The sequence below is a fragment of the Nilaparvata lugens genome, chromosome 6, assembly GCF_014356525.2.
Source record: "Nilaparvata lugens isolate BPH chromosome 6, ASM1435652v1, whole genome shotgun sequence".
NCBI classification, from domain to species: domain Eukaryota; kingdom Metazoa; phylum Arthropoda; class Insecta; order Hemiptera; family Delphacidae; genus Nilaparvata; species Nilaparvata lugens.
In genome coordinates this window covers 5860191-5877088 of record NC_052509.1, presented here as the reverse complement: position 1 = coordinate 5877088, position 16898 = coordinate 5860191, and the positions used below count along the sequence as shown (strand labels likewise).

General features: G+C 35.1%; 1 protein-coding gene across 31 annotated transcripts in view; it reads right to left on the bottom strand.

The window, feature by feature from the left end:
• The window catches only part of LOC111053621 (glucose transporter type 1), a 220459-nt gene that overhangs the window by 39141 nt on the left and 164420 nt on the right, over positions 1 to 16898 (bottom strand). For all 31 annotated transcript variants that reach the window (XR_005571519.1, XR_005571520.1, XM_039429993.1 and 28 more), the window contains 4 exons: positions 14374 to 14544; positions 11554 to 11661; positions 6559 to 6746; positions 3393 to 3605 (listed from right to left, as the gene is read on the bottom strand). Coding sequence is in view for 29 of the 31 variants with exons in the window: in XM_039429993.1 (XP_039285927.1) it covers positions 3393 to 3605; positions 6559 to 6746; positions 11554 to 11661; positions 14374 to 14544 (680 nt within the window). In the remaining 2 variants the exon portion in view is untranslated. The remainder of the gene's footprint in view (positions 1 to 3392; positions 3606 to 6558; positions 6747 to 11553; positions 11662 to 14373; positions 14545 to 16898) is intronic.

Here is a 16898-nt window from a genome sequence, read left to right as displayed (position 1 = left end):
CCACCACTCAATTACAGTATAGGGTCTGTATAAAAAGTAACCGGACTGACCTCAGGAAATTTTTTATTGGCAAAATATGTACAATTTTTCATTAGATAACTTATCTCCAAGGTAGTCCCTATTGGAGTCGATGACACGCTGATACCAGATTTTCAAATCCCTGAACGCTCCCTGGAAGTCGGCAACCTCTATGCTGTCTAGAGCCCTCATCGTAGCACGTTGAACGTTTTCCCGAGTCCCGAACCGAGTTCCCTTAAGTTGTCTCTTGATATTGGGGAACAAAAAGAAGTCCGGTGGTGCCATATCTGGGCTGTAAGGAGGTTGTGGCAACGTTACCCTCGGCTATTTGGCCAACTGCTCGGTGACGTGATGGAGGATCCACGAATCGGCAATCCCCGGACTCGATGAACCCGGGCGGTTAGTCGACGGAGCTACTACAGAGAGGTGCTCCGTCGACTAACCGCCCGGGTTCATCGAGTCTGTCCGGGGATTGCCAATTCGTGGATCCTCCATCACGACAATGCTCCGTCGCACACCTGCCTGCTCGGCACCGAGCAGTTGGCCAAATAGTCGAGGGTAACATTGCCACAACCTCCTTACAGCCCAGATATGGCACCACTGGACTTCTTTTTGTTCCTCAATATCAAGAGACAACTTAAGGGGACGCGGTTCGGGACTCTGGAAAACGTTCAACGTGCTACGACGAGGGCTCTAGACAGCATGGAGGTTGCTGACTTCCAGGGAGCGTTCAGGGATTTGAAAATCCGGTATCAGCGTGTTATCGACTCCAATGGGGACTAAGTTGAAGATATCTAATGAAAAATTGTAGGTACATATTTTGCCAATAAAAAAATTCCTGAGGTCAGTCCGGTTACTTATTATGAAGACCCTGTATAATGATAAGGGCTCAAATCTTGAGGCGGGAAAACGTTTTCAATACTTTCTCTTGAAATTTCAGCTATTCATCAACAGCACTTGAATTCTAAGTTCAAGTAATAAATACGATAATTTTTTATTCTATCACTTGGAATACAGTAGCCTGATGTTAGAAAGGAAAATATCAAGTAGATTCTACACAGCAGAATGCATTTCATATTATTATAATATCTGAATTATTACAAGAATCCATTCTCTTGTTATTAGGCTACAATTGTGAGAAAGGAAAATATGATTGGAAAATATTTACATTCGTCAAAACTTTATTAAGCTAAGCACAGTAGATTCTACAAGACATGATTATCTAATTATTTTAGAGACCTAGTAAGTTATGATATTGTTTCAAGTTGTAATATCAATGAAAATCACTATCGGTTCCCTATGAAACTTTATATCAGCGATATTTATACTTTTTACTTAATATTAGTTGACTGCTCATTGTCCACATTGTTTTCAAAAGTCACTGTAGGACTTGGGCAGTAGGGCGAAAATAAATTGGGGTTCCCTGTAACCATTTGTGACCTGCGGATCGCCTGGGCTTCATAGTTGGGGAGAAAATGAAAAATAATAAGCAAACAGAAAATAACTGTAAATAAATATAAATGTTGAGCTTGGAATAGTCAGGAAATTGGTTGGAGTATGATTATTAGGATTCTGGGTTTATCAAGACTAGAGTAATTAATAGGCAAAGGATGGATGATGAAGAGATATGAAAATATATAATGAACATAAAACATTTTGAATTCAAAATAATAGGAAGAAAACGTGAAACAAAGGAATCAACTTGCAAATAAAATTTAAAACGCATTTTTTAGAAATTACAATAAATACAATGTGTACTTACCTGATTGGAAAGATGCAAATAAAAAAATCATATTAGTTACAAGTTACAACAAATAACAATTGTACAATAATTGTTCACACTTTCAAACTAATTTCTCAACATTAATGTGTTTGATGGTTATTTTAATTAATTTGGTTAAATTTTAATTAATAAATAGGCTTGAAGCAAGCAAACTTTAAAAGTTTAAATACCATTTGTGATAATTTAACAAAGATCCACAATTTACTAGCCAATAATATTGTATAATTCCTCCATCTTTAATAATATTTTATGTTCACCTGGTTCAATATTCTTGTGAGAGCCAGGATAGAACTTATTTTGTGATTTTTATTTGGCATGCAGACTCTCTTGATACTCTTGAAATCATCAAAATGAATGAAAAACTATCAAGTTCCATTCAAGAGGTCTCAATTATTGTGACCTATATTATTATCATGGTAACATGTAAGGTATAAACTAGAAAAAACGTTTTAAGTTTCGTTCAAAAATGAGCGTGTAATTTCCATTCCAAATTATCCATTTTTCTCTGATACACTCTACCTCCGCCGCTCCACTAAGTTTAGGGAGAGTAGCTGAAAATGTTGAAAATAATTCATAAATTCAAATGTGGCATAGGCCTACCACATCAGAGCGGCGAAGGTAGAGTAGAAGGAAGCGGAGGCATCATTATTCAAAAACTCTCAGACATCTTTTCTGATACTCTAACTTCGCCACTCCACTATGCTTTGACCCTGAAGCTTCGTTTACATTGGTCAAGCTTACTTGGATATTCATGTTTTTTTAACGTTTGAGTTGAATAGGCGATTTTAAAGCCTTGAAGTCAAGTTTACTTGAATTCAAATCTACATAACCTCAAAATTATATAATTATGAAGTAGAAAACATAATCAGTCTCAAAGATTTATTCTTACTTTTCATATTTTCTTGTATCATATTTTCCTATTCATTTGTTTTTATACATTCTACATTCTCTGACAACTGTTTTTATCTGATTTTCCCATTTGTAGGTTGATTGATTGATTGATTATATGCCTTTATTAGGGCGGAATTAGGACTCCTGGTCCTCTCTGCCACACAACCCTAGGTTGGATTGTACCATAGAGAATCAATAGCTTGAGTAGATATCCCATGGTATAGGGCGTTTATGTCGCAACTTTTACTGTTATCTCAAGTCGATTACTATCGATTATTGTGGATTTTTACTGTTTTGTTGGGGTGAGGGTGTATGAATGGTACAATATGAGAGACTACCAGCGTCACACAGCTTTTTGGGAAAGAAATACGTGGACGATCGGCTTGAGATAACAGTAAAAGTTGCGACATAAACGCCCTATACCATGGGATATCTACTCAAGCTATTGTTTCTCTATGATTGTACCTTCAGGATTCAAGCTAACCAGAAAAGTCAAAGCATGTTCAACATCTACTTGAAGAAGAGACATTGGTAAAGTGGATTCAAGTTTCTGTTCTTGTAAACTTGACGTCAAGTTTGCAAAAATGATTCATTCTACTCAAACGTCAAGGAAAACTTGACTAATGTAAAAGCCCCTTAACCTATCTTTTTCACCAACACCAAACTTTGTTTTTACCTGGTGAGCGACCTGCCTACTTACTTTGATGAGGAACGAAATGGTGATGAATATGGAGAATATGAACATGCCGCCGAGGCCGTAGAGATGGAGTGTGCGGCGACCCATGCGGTCCATGAGGGGCATGACCACCAGCGTCATGGCGACCATAATGGCGCCGATTCCTATCGTCATGAACTTGGCCGTCTCCTCCGACAGACCCGAACTCATGAACAGGTTGGTCGAGTAGTACAGCACCTACAACCAACACACTCAAGTTGAACAAGGATAGCAAACGGTCAATTTCATGAGTGAAAATAAGAGCACAATCACAATTCAAAAGTATTTGTAATGAATTGAAAGGTTATCAAAAGTACAGTTACCGTATATAGTAACTGTAGAGAAAAGTATCCAAGCAACACAGGATAAATGAATTAAATGAATCTTATGCGTGCAAATGAATCAATTGTATTTAAATTTATATATGTTTTAAAATGAATGAATTAAGGGCTACTTTCTTGTATTTATAAAATAGAATTATAGTACCCTTTAAAATTAATAAAATAATAAAACAAGAATACAAATATTACGTCGACAATTAAATTATTTAAGCACAAAATTAATTAATTTAATCCCAAATGGTATGCAATTTTAACTGAGGATAGACATGGGGCACAGATAAATAAATGGATAATTGAGACATTTTTCTTTACTCTCGATAATATTTTATAATATACATTTTTTTTATTTGAACCTTATTTTTTTTGTTTACTTACGTGATTCTAAAATTTTGCCATATTTATTTTTATTTATAATAATAAAATAATATTTGATATAATAATATTGAACTGATGCTCACGCCCAGCGGACAGGATTTTCCTTGCTGGGTTGTTGCCTTAATGAATAGATTTTGATTTAAATATATTTAATTTATAATTTTTGTTTTGATTGTAAGCTATGTTTTATTTTTATTTCTATGAATTTCTTGAATAATTTATTGTAAATTGTATTGATGGCAAATAAAAAGAATTGAAAGAAATTGAATTGTAACTACTAGTTTCGGTGATCACCTTATTTATTTTTCACATTTAACAGTACACAAATCAAATACATGATTAGAAAAGGATCAACAGGCCTAGCCCAAAACTGTTCCCTTTCCGAATTTTGATAGTAGTCAGCCAATGTCTAAAAGGTAAGTTATGTTGCTTCACTTTGAATCAAATTCCGAGTCCAGAAATATACAAACCAAAATTTAGAATTTAATTAGATTGAAAACTGAAAAGAATAAAGATATTGCACCATACTGTAATTCAAAACTGAAGATAAACGAATATAATAAACCGTAAAATCCATGAGTTAAGATGAGAAAACAATATCAAAGAAAATAGTATCAATATTTTTAAAGGTTGTGAGAAGTTCAAGAACGAGAACCATATAACATGAAGTGTACAGGTACCAGTAGCGTACTATTATAATTCACTCAATCTCTACAAGATAACGACTAGAGGTACACTTCCATGAGAATAGATAATAGATTGATAATTATATTGTAACAATTGAATATAAATTCACAACCCAAATAATCAATGCCAGCTCAATCAAACTTCAATCAAATAAGTTATTTTCCTACAGATACCTTGAAAAGTGAGCATTTCTGCACTGATTGCAGGCTGCAAAGAATCACTTTTCCGCTCTAGTGCGCAAAGTATTACTTTGCGTACTCCAGATTTGCAGCATGACAACGCAAAATAGTTAGTAGGTTATATGGAGCACCAGTGCAGGAAAATCAAAATTAAGTTGGTAACACTGACTGTGGTATAGTGTGGTCCACGTTATAATGGCAGTGGAGAACGGCGTTGCCTTGCCATTATGTGCCTTGATTATAGTCATTTCAATGCTTACATAAGATAAACCCCCTTCAAGCAGTCAGATAAATTTTCAATTGAATTACTAATCATTATAATTGAATTATTATTATTTGTCTTTAAATAAATTAAAGTTTTTATTAATAATAAAATTACACAGAAAAACATTTGATGGATTTCAGGGAATTTTACCCATAATTACCCACTTTTCATATTCAATGGTAACTGTAGGAAAAATTTAATGTGAAATACATGCGCAAAGTTCGTTTGCTGCACTCAAGAAACCATTATTCCGCACTCGCCTACGGCTCGTGCGTAAACGTTTCTTTCGGTGCACAAACTGTCACTTTGCGCACTAGTTGCACAAATAACTATTTCAACTTTTTTTGTAGATTTTCTTATGCATAAGCTCACAATAAACCTATCAGACTACTGTGTATTCATACATGTATAAGTTAATAAAAACACTTCACTACTTATATGGGCTACTTTTTAACAAATTAATAAAAATCTTGTAGTACCCTTTATTTTTTAAAAACTTTAAAATAGTTCAACAACTAGTTTCGACCCTAAGTTATGACCTAAGTTAGGGTCGAAACTAGTTGTTGAACTATTTTAAAGTTTTTAAAAATAAAGGATACTAAAAGATTTTTATATTGTTTTTATCAAGCTAATAGAACTTTATGTAAGTTAGCATATTGTTCTATTACATTTTCACAGGCATGTGCTCATAAGAGGTTCCTACAAATTGATCTATCGCTGAATTTGCCTACATTAGCTGTAGGTTTCTGCGTGGGTTATGGCTATGGGACGGATGACGATGATAGATAAGTGGACCTACACAGCTTTAGGTCGACTCCGAATCCTCAGATTTCTAAACTCATAAATGATTTTCAGAGGAGTGGTCACCCTTACAACGGGAGTAGCAGACGCATGCATCTTAACCTATCTTATCGATAGCTTATCAGCACGACTACGGAACCAACACCAAATTCAAATGTTAGGTATTTGACTTCTGACATAGGTTTTGAAACAAGTTTGTGTTTTTCTTCAAATGAATTCGCGATAATTAACTACATCTTTATGTTTTTGTTGAATGAATAATTGCAATTCCAATGTCAAAACCACAGAGATTGTGTACAAGGTGTGTCCGGAAAGTGGTGAGTGAGTGTCTCATATCGCATTTATGTCAGACAGCTGCATGACTGTAATTTAATTCACGTCGAATGTTATCATTACCTTCAATGTTGAGTTTTTGGTTTTTGGAAAATGGAAAAAGGAGAATTTTAAATCCACAGACATTTTGGTGTAAAAGGTGTGTCCGAAAAGTAGTGAATGTCTCATACCGCATTAATGCCTGACAGCTGTTGCGAGAGCTGCATGACGATGCCTATGATGAGGGGCGAGCGGAGGGTGGGCGAGCAGATGAGCTCAGTCATGGAGATGGTGGCCTCCGTCTGCTGCGCGCGCTGCTCGGCTCGCATCTCCTCAATATCCTCCTCCACCTGATTGGAGGCGCGCAGTCGGCGCAGCGCTACACAACAACAAACACCAACCAATTCGAATTACAATAATTCAAGTGATCATTGGCTATTTACTTTATCAATTATTCTTTGCATATAGCCTACATTTCAATTTCAATTTATTAAAACACACAAAACAAGACAAAACAAATAGAATACAATAAAATGTTACAAATATAAAAAACCATGGGCTTTGTGGTTGGGTGTGTTGGGGAAGAGAAAAAAAGGGAGGAAGATACCTAGCTAACTATGGTTTCCCATGTAATAGGCAGGCAAAGAAGAGAAGAGAGAAGTGATGAGGAAAAAAGGGAAGGGAGAAATGGGGGAAAGGAAGAAAAACAGAGGAATAGGTACGCAAAATAAAGGTAAGCGAGTCCACTGAAAAATAAAAAAATAATGAAAAAATAATACTGGAGCAGAAATCTTGAGTCTTATATATCTAAATGGAAGAAGAAATTACTGTACCGTATGTCCAGTTTTTTATATCCAGTTTACATTATCTACAAATCGTCATACATACAACAACTATACAAGCAACAACAACACAAAATCAATCAATAAATTGGTCAAGTATTAACAGATATGGCAGCAACCCCTTAGAACCCTGCCATACAATAAGGCGAGGCGCACACCAGTTAGTCAAGACAAGACATGATCAGACACGTTTAGTCACAATACTTCACATTGTTACTTATGACACAACTCGCACTGATTAGTCATTGCAATTAGACATGTCAACTATGTGCAGTATTGTGACTAAACGTGACTAGTCTTGTCTTGACTAACCGGTGTACGCCCAGCCTAAAAGTTTTTGTTTATTAGCCAGTTTCCGAGGCAATTCTTGAATTCCTTTTTATTTGTCAGGTTGGTTATTTCTGTAGGGAGAGCACTCAAAATCTTTTTTATCATATGCTGAGGGATTGTATCATAGAATTTATTGCCAATTATTGTCAATTAGAATATTCAAAACATATTACAAACTCTTTATAATATGACATATCATTAAAAATATAATCAAATAAACATAATTACTCATACATATACTTGAATAAAATTAAAATAAATATAAAATCTAGGCATCACCAGCAAAAAGAAAATCTTTGCCCGCTGGTGAGAGTTGCAAAACAGTAAAAGAAAAACATAATATTTCGAAATAATGCAGAAAGTTAAGGTTAAATTTAACTAATAATTACAATAGAAACTTTATAACAGCAGAATCATGGAAAATCAAACAAATATTGTGCAGAGAAAAGACTATAAAATGAGAATAAAAGAATTAAAATTAAATTGCTATATTTAAGGTAAAGAAATTCCCTCTTAATCCAATCATTGACGCTCTTTTTACTAATTTTAAAATGTAAGTAGAAAGGTATTTCATTGATCAGTTTACTGCTTGTGTAAATTAGCTGTCTTCTGATCAACGAAAGTTTAGTAGGATAAACTTGAAATTCCTGTGTTACACCCGGTCTGAAATGATGAGTGTTCTTGATCAACTTTGGGAAGATATTTCTGACAGCATCGCATAATTTTTCACATTGTAATATAAATAATAAACATTATTCAAAATTGCATACTTAATCTAACATTTAGATCTATGGACCTGAATTCTCAATTCTCTATTATTTCTTGTATTGTACCCGTGATCTTAATCTTAATCAATCAAATAAAAAAATGAATCTATAAATACAAGAATTAAAACTAAAAGTCCCTATAGTGAGATTCTTTTGTAAAGTGGGCATCTGATTAACGTTGATTTGCTATTAAGAGCAGATATGAGCTCAATCCTTTTTAAACTTAGCACCGTTGCCTCCTCAATGTCATCCACTTGGTTTGAAGCGAAGTGCTGCAAATACAAACACCACCCAATTCAAAATCGAGTAATGCATGTAACCTATGAGTTCAAATGTATAGAAGTTAGCGATTGCTAGCTCTAAGTAATTTCCAAGCAAATGCTAGGATTTTCCAGTCAGCTGTATAATCTTACTTGTATAGCTGGAACCAATAACTAGTATAAAATAGTAGTATACAGTTATTACTAGTATACAGTTATTACTAGTATACAGTTATTACTAGTATACAGTTAATACCCTGTATTCTAGGTACATTGGCTGGAACCAATACCTATAATACAGAGTATTCTAGGTACATTGGCTGGAACCAATGACTAGTAAATGTTGCAAGTCACTAGATTCTATGAGGTTAATTGGATAAAAGCTATCAATTGCTAGTTTCAAGTAATTTTCAAGCGAATGCTAGGATTCTTGACAGCTGTATAATAGTGTGAATATTGAGTGGGTATTATTGTAGTTGTTTTTGTGTATCTTATATTATTTTCAGGTTTTTGAACTGGAATGAACTTTGATTTTTACTGTATGTTGAACCCTGCGTTTTAGTCTGAGAATTGACTCTGTCTTGTTTGAATTTGCTAACTTGTTGCTTAGTTGTCAAAAGTAAAGCAATTTTCGTGCATTTTTCAAGTGCAGTTTCAAATTCATGTCGAAAAAGCTACTGTATTTGGGAATTGTACGACCATTGACCTTTTTGCAGCTTTGGCTTTTCCACTGGAAGTTATGCTCAATGCTCGTGGAGGGGGAATAATTTTCAGTGAAGAAGGCCTCAGTTCGAATTGAGACGTAACTGAGAAAACATGTAACGGTGTGCGAGCCTCGGTCCTCTGAATGGGCCCATTTCCCATTCAGAGGGACAAATTGTTAAGTTTCCAGTTATCAGTAATTTTTATCTAGTTGAATAGGAAACCAAATTCTATATAGTTAGTAGGAGTAGAATCAGAAAATTATTTGTGCGTGTGAGTTCAAGTATAGTGAGTTTTATTAAAGCGTATGTGAGTGTTTCTGAAGAGTCCAAGTTTGAATATTGTTAAAATGGTGAGTGCCGAACTTTTGTTGTTTTTCTTATCAAGCTCAAAATTTAGTTTCATAGAATGACTGAGGCCCAAATTTAAATGCAGCAAGTTAGCAGGTTCCCAAAATGTATAGAGTAAAAATTGAGTATGTCTTCTTGACCTGAATCGATTGCTAAATAACTTTGTTCTGTTTGAAAATTTGACATGTCACCTGACTTTTATTAATTCGTTCTACCTATTTAGACTTCAATAAACCTGAAGTTAATTTTATTAGTATTTTTCATTGAAGTTCCTGACTCGTAGTTGCTAGTTGCTAAAATAGGTGACAATTAGTTAATAATGATAATCTGTGCATTTGAATGAACGAATCCACTAAAAGCTCCCAACCAATCAAGGATTCAAATACCGTTAGATGATTAATTTGATAGCAGTAAACTTTAGCAAATATTATAGAAAAGAAGAAACACCCCCTCCGTTCACATTGGTGGCCAGCGGTGGTATAGTCTGCAAGAATGACTATCGAACCACATGTATTCTTATATATTTCATATTTTGGAAGATTAATCAAATAGAGACAAAGATATCTCCGGTAAAAGAAATGATGTCAGGTGTGTTGTAGGGTAAAAATACCTCCACCGGTTACAGCTGTAAAATCTTATTGTATAGCTAGAACCAATAAGTAGTTGCTAGTCACTAGATTCTATTTCTTTTTCAATCGAACCATTAACTATCTTAAGATTAACGTTATAAAATGAGCATCTGATCAACGTTGATTTGCTATACTTGTCTGTCATTTGACAAAGCAGATACTACAGTCTATGCAAACCTTAGTTTTCAGCCTTGTTCTTATGGTGTATAATTTTGAATTATGAGACAGAGCAATCAGATTTTACAGAGAGCCTATAAAATAGTTGTGAGAGAGAAAGAGCGAAAAAGAGAGCATGAGACTTCTTGATAGAATCAGCATTCAACGCCAACAGTGAGCTCCTATCGCTCTATCGAAATTACATTGGTCATACAGTTATGTGAATAGTATTGTATTTACTTATTTATTTACAACAATATGGGAACATACGGGAAACCCCCAAAAATTGCTCCCCAATCAAAAAATTACAATAATCACTTTACAAAGAAATTGAAAATCGAGAGAAAGAAACAAGGAAAAAACTATTTCATATTAGTGAAGAAAAACATGTTATGAGAAACTAAATATACTGAATACTAGAGACTATACTATATACTAGAAACCATTTACAATATGAGAGAATAAGAAGAGAGGAATCAAGAAATTACAAATAACATTCCAAGAATGATGTGAATTATATGCTGAGAATAAAATAAGAATTAGGTGAATGATAACAGAGCTAAGAATGAAAGGAAGTCATCTACCAAATATGGTACTCTATGTAAGTTGATGAGGTCTAGCGTGGGAGAAATAAGTGTCTACATTAGGTGAAGCTGCTTACATGCCTTCTTGAACTGAATGGGATTCAGTTAATATAAAAATGAACATTTGTACATATTCACTGTACCGGACACGTAGACTGATACGGATATCAGAAAATAAGCCTTCATCATGTGTATTCGACTCAATTTGAATGCGAAATCTCAATTATTGATAAAGTAGAATTTTTAATCTGATGATAGATGAGCAAATCACCAATCAATTAATCATGATGATAGTTTGTAGAAGTTAAGGGATTGCTATTTTTTTTTTGAGTTTTTTTGGAGTTTATCAGAGATTGACAATGGTGTAATAACCGAAACCGGTCTTTCTAATTATCAATAAATCAGTGGTTTTTTTGACAATTTCTTAGTCTTTTTCATTCAAGGATTGCTATTTGAAGAGAATTGTAACTGGGGAAGAAGAGAAGTGATTGTTAATAGATCTGTCTCACATTACATGCAGTTGGATATGGGGGCACTGAGAATAGCTACAAACTGATGATACTTGCCTTTCCTGGCTTCTTCCTCCCATTGCTTAGTTATGAGCAAATACCTAGGCGATTCAGGACACACTGGCAGTAGTATGAGCTGGAGAATGGCAGGACAAATTGCTAGACCTGCAATGCAAAACACATCAATGATTAATTTGAATTTTTAAGTCAGAGCAACTCGAGATCAAAAACTTATAAAACAAAATACACACAAAAAAGCGAGCAAAGATGCATGGACAGGGACCAATGAGCAATGAGTAATGAACCAGTATTTTCAATATTGTGAGAGCACACAAGTATTTTATTACTTCCCTTGCCCTATTATCATAGGTAAGGAAAGTATTGCTTTCCAAAAAAATTTAAGGTACCCTAATTTCAAGTTTTCTATACGTTTCAAGGTCCCCTGAGTCCAAAAACATGATTTTTGGGTGTTGGTCTGTGTGTGTGTGTGTGTATGTGTGTATGTGTGTATGTCTGTGAACACGATAACTCCATTCCAAATTAACCGATTGACTTGAACTTTTGTACTTAAGGTCCTTATACCATGAGGATCCGACAATAAGAAATTCAATAAAATTCAATTCAAGATGGCGGAAAAAATGGCGGATAATTACTAAAAAACCATGTTTTTCACGTTTTTCTCGAAAACGGCTCTAACGATTTTCTTCAAATTATACCATGGATAGCTATTTATAAGCCCTATCAACTGGCATTAGTCTCATTTCTGGGAAAATCTCAGGAGCTCCGTATATTCTTGAGAAAAATGGCGGATAATGACTAAAAAACCATGTTTTTCACGGTTTTCTCGAAAACGGCTCGAACGATTTTCTTCAAATTATACCATGGATGGCTATTCATAAGCCCTATCAACTGACATGAGTCTCATTTCTGGGAAAATTGCAGGAGCTCCGTAATATTCTTGAGAAAAATGATAGTTACTAAAAAACCATATTTTTCACGTTTTTCTCAAAAACGGCTCTAACGATTTTTTTTTCAAATTCTACCCTGTATAGTTATTTATCAGCTCTAACAACTGGCATCGCTATCTGCTTTGTCGAATGATAGACAAATAAATCAACACCAATGTTAATCAAATACCGCTCATCCTGGGAAACTAATGGGGGGTCCACCCCATCCTTGAGAAATGGACTTTGTAACCTCCTCTCGTGCATGAGGTAGTTAGGTAGAGCAGTTTATAAAAAGAACACAGTCATAGTCAAGATATTTCATCTGTAGAACAGTTGTTTTGACGACTTCTATAAAAATCATCGAATTTCACAATGTACACAAAAGAAAAAGTATTCTGAAAACAATTATATATACACATATATAGTAGTCTGATCGTAGTTTCAAATATGTTGCCGCCAATCGTCATTATGTTATTCCCCTAAATTATTCTCGTTTGAGAATGAGGCTTACAGTTCAATGAGCAAGGAAAGTTATGTGAGTGTACCACACCAGATTTTTATTCATTGTAATAGAACTAGATTACTGTCCATTCGTTCAATAGTAAAACATGTGCTTAAATATCAGGAATGTGTTTTTTTATTGATCCTAACATTAATGACTTTACAAATTTTCCAATCTAGTTTGTTCAAACCCTGTTAAATACAGATTTTATAACGCTTGGTGCATTTTTAATGTTGGTTAACTCGATATAAGATATTATTCTAATTCATGAATTCATAGTTGCATACTTCTGAAAACGTCAAAGTCGAGACAGTTTTACGCCCTATTTTAAAGTATACAGAACAGAAAGAATGGTGTATTATTCAAGATAGTACAATACCATATATACTGTGACAACACATTTCATAAGCGGGCTGGCATAGCTCAAATTGATGGATAGCGAGGAAGACTAGGTGCCAGCCAGCTACTTACATTACAACTCACGCAGCTTTAATATAAAATAAAGATTTCCTCTTTCAATTATATGTTATTATAAATGTAAATGTTTTCTGTCAAATTATATTTTTAATAATTATTGTATCCTCTCTCGGAAAGGTGTTCTCTGAATCACCCCTCTAGCTCCATGCTCATTTAGTTTTGTGGAGTTTTGTTTCTGTCTTTCGCAATTGAGGTTGCTTACCCCCCACCACCATAACTTTGGGGAAGTATCGGCCTTATCTCTCGCTGTAACGGTACTCTCTCCCGGCATCTTGGAAGGAGCTCGGCTGTTTTTCGTTCTACACGCTCTTTTGTTTGTATTGTGATTTCCGCCAGTGATATGATTATGTTATTTTTATTGCACTGTTTGTATTGTGACTTTTGCCTATTACTGCACTGTATATGTTTATTGGCAATAAAAAAATATCTTATCTTATCTTATCTTATCTTAATCGGTTGAAGTGCACGGACGTGTTGCGAGAAAATTTTTAATTCGGCTGTGATCAATTATTTTGTTCATTGAACTGAATGTCAAACTTAATGTGTATGCATGTGAAAGGCTGACGGACAATAACTGATACTCTACCGGAGAATTGCTATCCAGGGACCAAAAAGTACAAAAGCCGGTGAATCCATTCCAATTTATACAAAAAATTAGACACAAAAAGGACTCTTAGGTCGAGTCAGTTCCCACAATACAAACACACATGTACGGCTTGTTAAGAACATCGCCAGCCGCCTATTTCAAAGCATACAAGTTGATACAAGTTAATGAAGAAAGATCCACATCGTTCCGAGTTATATCACATTATGCTGGATGGGATACTTATCTTCAAAGGTGTCTTGATCTTAATCTATCTATTGACCTCGCAAAGCTTACATTATGCATGTCTTACTGGGCTTGAGAATTGTATCACATATTTTTAAATTGGATGTGAAATGTGTTGTTACCTAATAAGAGGGGCCAGCCATCGTCAGTGCCAAGAATCTGTTCGATTCCTAGAATCTGTGAGATGAGCAGTCCTATTGTGACGGCCAGCTGATTCACCGTGCCCAGACCCCCTCGCAGGTTGAGCGGTGCTATTTCAGATATGTACATTGGCACTAGTGACGTATTTAAACCTGCAAACATACAACAACACATTAAAATCATAAACAAGTATAAATAGTTGACAGTTCAGAATGTATCGTAGCTAAGCAGCGGGAGAGTGTTATGCGTCACACTTTCGCCAAGTCACTTGCCCAAGTCACAATAAGAATAAATAGACATTTCAGTATTCAGTGACAATTTGAGCAGCGGGAGAGTGTTATGCCAGCGCCACACTCTCGCCAAGTCACTTGCCAAGCGGCTCGCTGTATACGGGCGTTGTGAAGGCGAGCGGTGGCATATAGTAGTCATCCACACTCTCGCGCTCGTAGTCATATGTACGCACTCGACAAGAGTGTGGAAACTGCATTACAGTTAACATTTAACCATTGTCTCATGGATCAACTTTTTTGACCCAGGAAGAGTTATTCACATTTTCATTTGAAGAATTGTTTTTTGAGGAATCATATTGATTGAGCATTGATTAATAATTAAAATAACGAACTTGCTTATAATACTATGACTAAGATTAATGGAACAACCGCGATTATTCACAAATCATGAACAAAATGATTGTGAATGATTCGTGGATTTGTACAAGAGTTTTTATAATTCCCACAGTGTCTCAGAATGAGAGATACATATGTTATCCTCATAAATGCAATATTCATTTTCCTCATACAAGCACATACTAACAACTTTGATAGAAGTATGAGTGGAAGAGTATGAAATGAGACTAATTCCATTAGAAGGACCTAATATAGCCTAAAAATACTAAATTCTAAATATGAATATGCTTTTTCCTACAGTTACGTTGAAAAGTGTCCATTGCTGCACTGATTACAGAACGCAAAGAATCACTTTTCCGCTCTAGTGCGGGAATAGTTATTTGTGCAACTAGTGCGCAAAGTGACAGTTTGCTGCATCGAAAGAAACGTTTACGCCCGAGCCGTAGGCGAGGGCGGAATGGTTTCTTGAGTGCAGCAAACGAACTTTGCGCACGTATTTCACATTAAATTTTTCCTACAGTTAGCATTGAATATGAAAAGTGGGTAATTATGGGTAAAATTGCCTGAATAATGTAGTAGTGTTTGAATGGCGGGGGGGCAGCTGTGTGGTGTGTGCTGTGGTGGCACTGTGCTGTCGTTGTCCTTGGTTATAATATCTACTTAATAATTAGCGCGTTGTGCTTGGTTGCACCTCTGCTCACTATAGCAGCCACAGCAGTCACTGTTACCAACTTAATTTTGATTTTGCTGCACTGGTGCTCCATATAACCTACTAACTATTTTGCGTTGTCATGCTGCAAATCTGGAGTACGCAAAGTACTCACTTTGCGCACTAGTGCGGAAAAGTGATTCTTTGCAGCCTGCAATCAGTGCACAAATGGTCACTTTTCAGGGTATCTGTAGGAAAAAATTTTTCTGCACTCCAGATTTGCAACATGGCAACGCAAAATACTTAGTAGGTTATATGGAGCAACAGTGCAGCAAAATCAAAATGAAGTTGGTAACAGTGACTGCTGTGGCTGCTATAGTTAGCAGAGGTGCAACCAAGCACAACGCGCAAATTATTAGTATTATATATTATAACCAACGACAACGAGGACTTTAGGATTTTAGGATTAAGGTTTTTATCAATAATAAAATTACACAGAAAAACATTTGATGCATTTCAGGCAATTTTACTCATAATTACCCACTTTTCATATTCAATGGTAACTGTAGGAAAAACTTAATGTGAAATACGTGCGCAAAGTTCCTCTGCTGCACTCAAGAAACCATTCCGCCCTCGCCTACGGCTCGGGCGTAAACGTTTCTTTCGGTGCAGCAAACTGTCACTTTGCGCACTAGTTGCACAAATAACTATTTTGTAAATACTTTACTAATACTGAAGAGAACTGATTTTAATTGATGCATCTTACGACGTAGCTTATTTCTGCCGATAGCTATTTGTTACACAACAATTGTTTCTACAACTTGAGACAACAATAGAAGTGAATTTTGATAACCAATCTTATTGTTCGCCATATTTGTTATTGAAATATAAATCCATGTATCCAAGCTGTTCATGTTTTGTCCTAGTTTATGGAATGGTATCACTATCATACTGCTTATCTAAACATATTTTATTAATTCTCACAGTATTATGTATGTGTATTTTAACAATACTTTATTAATATTCTATCAGTATTGTGTATTTTAACAACTGACTTACTGTACAACCATTTTATGATATACATTTCAAAATATATTCAGTTCGTATGAATATGCATTGATTAGTTTAAACTACTTATACAATCAATAATACAGAATTTGAATGTATTTGCATGGAAATTGGATTCGACTTGGTGTCCATATACAGGGTGATTCGTAATTATGGTAAAATA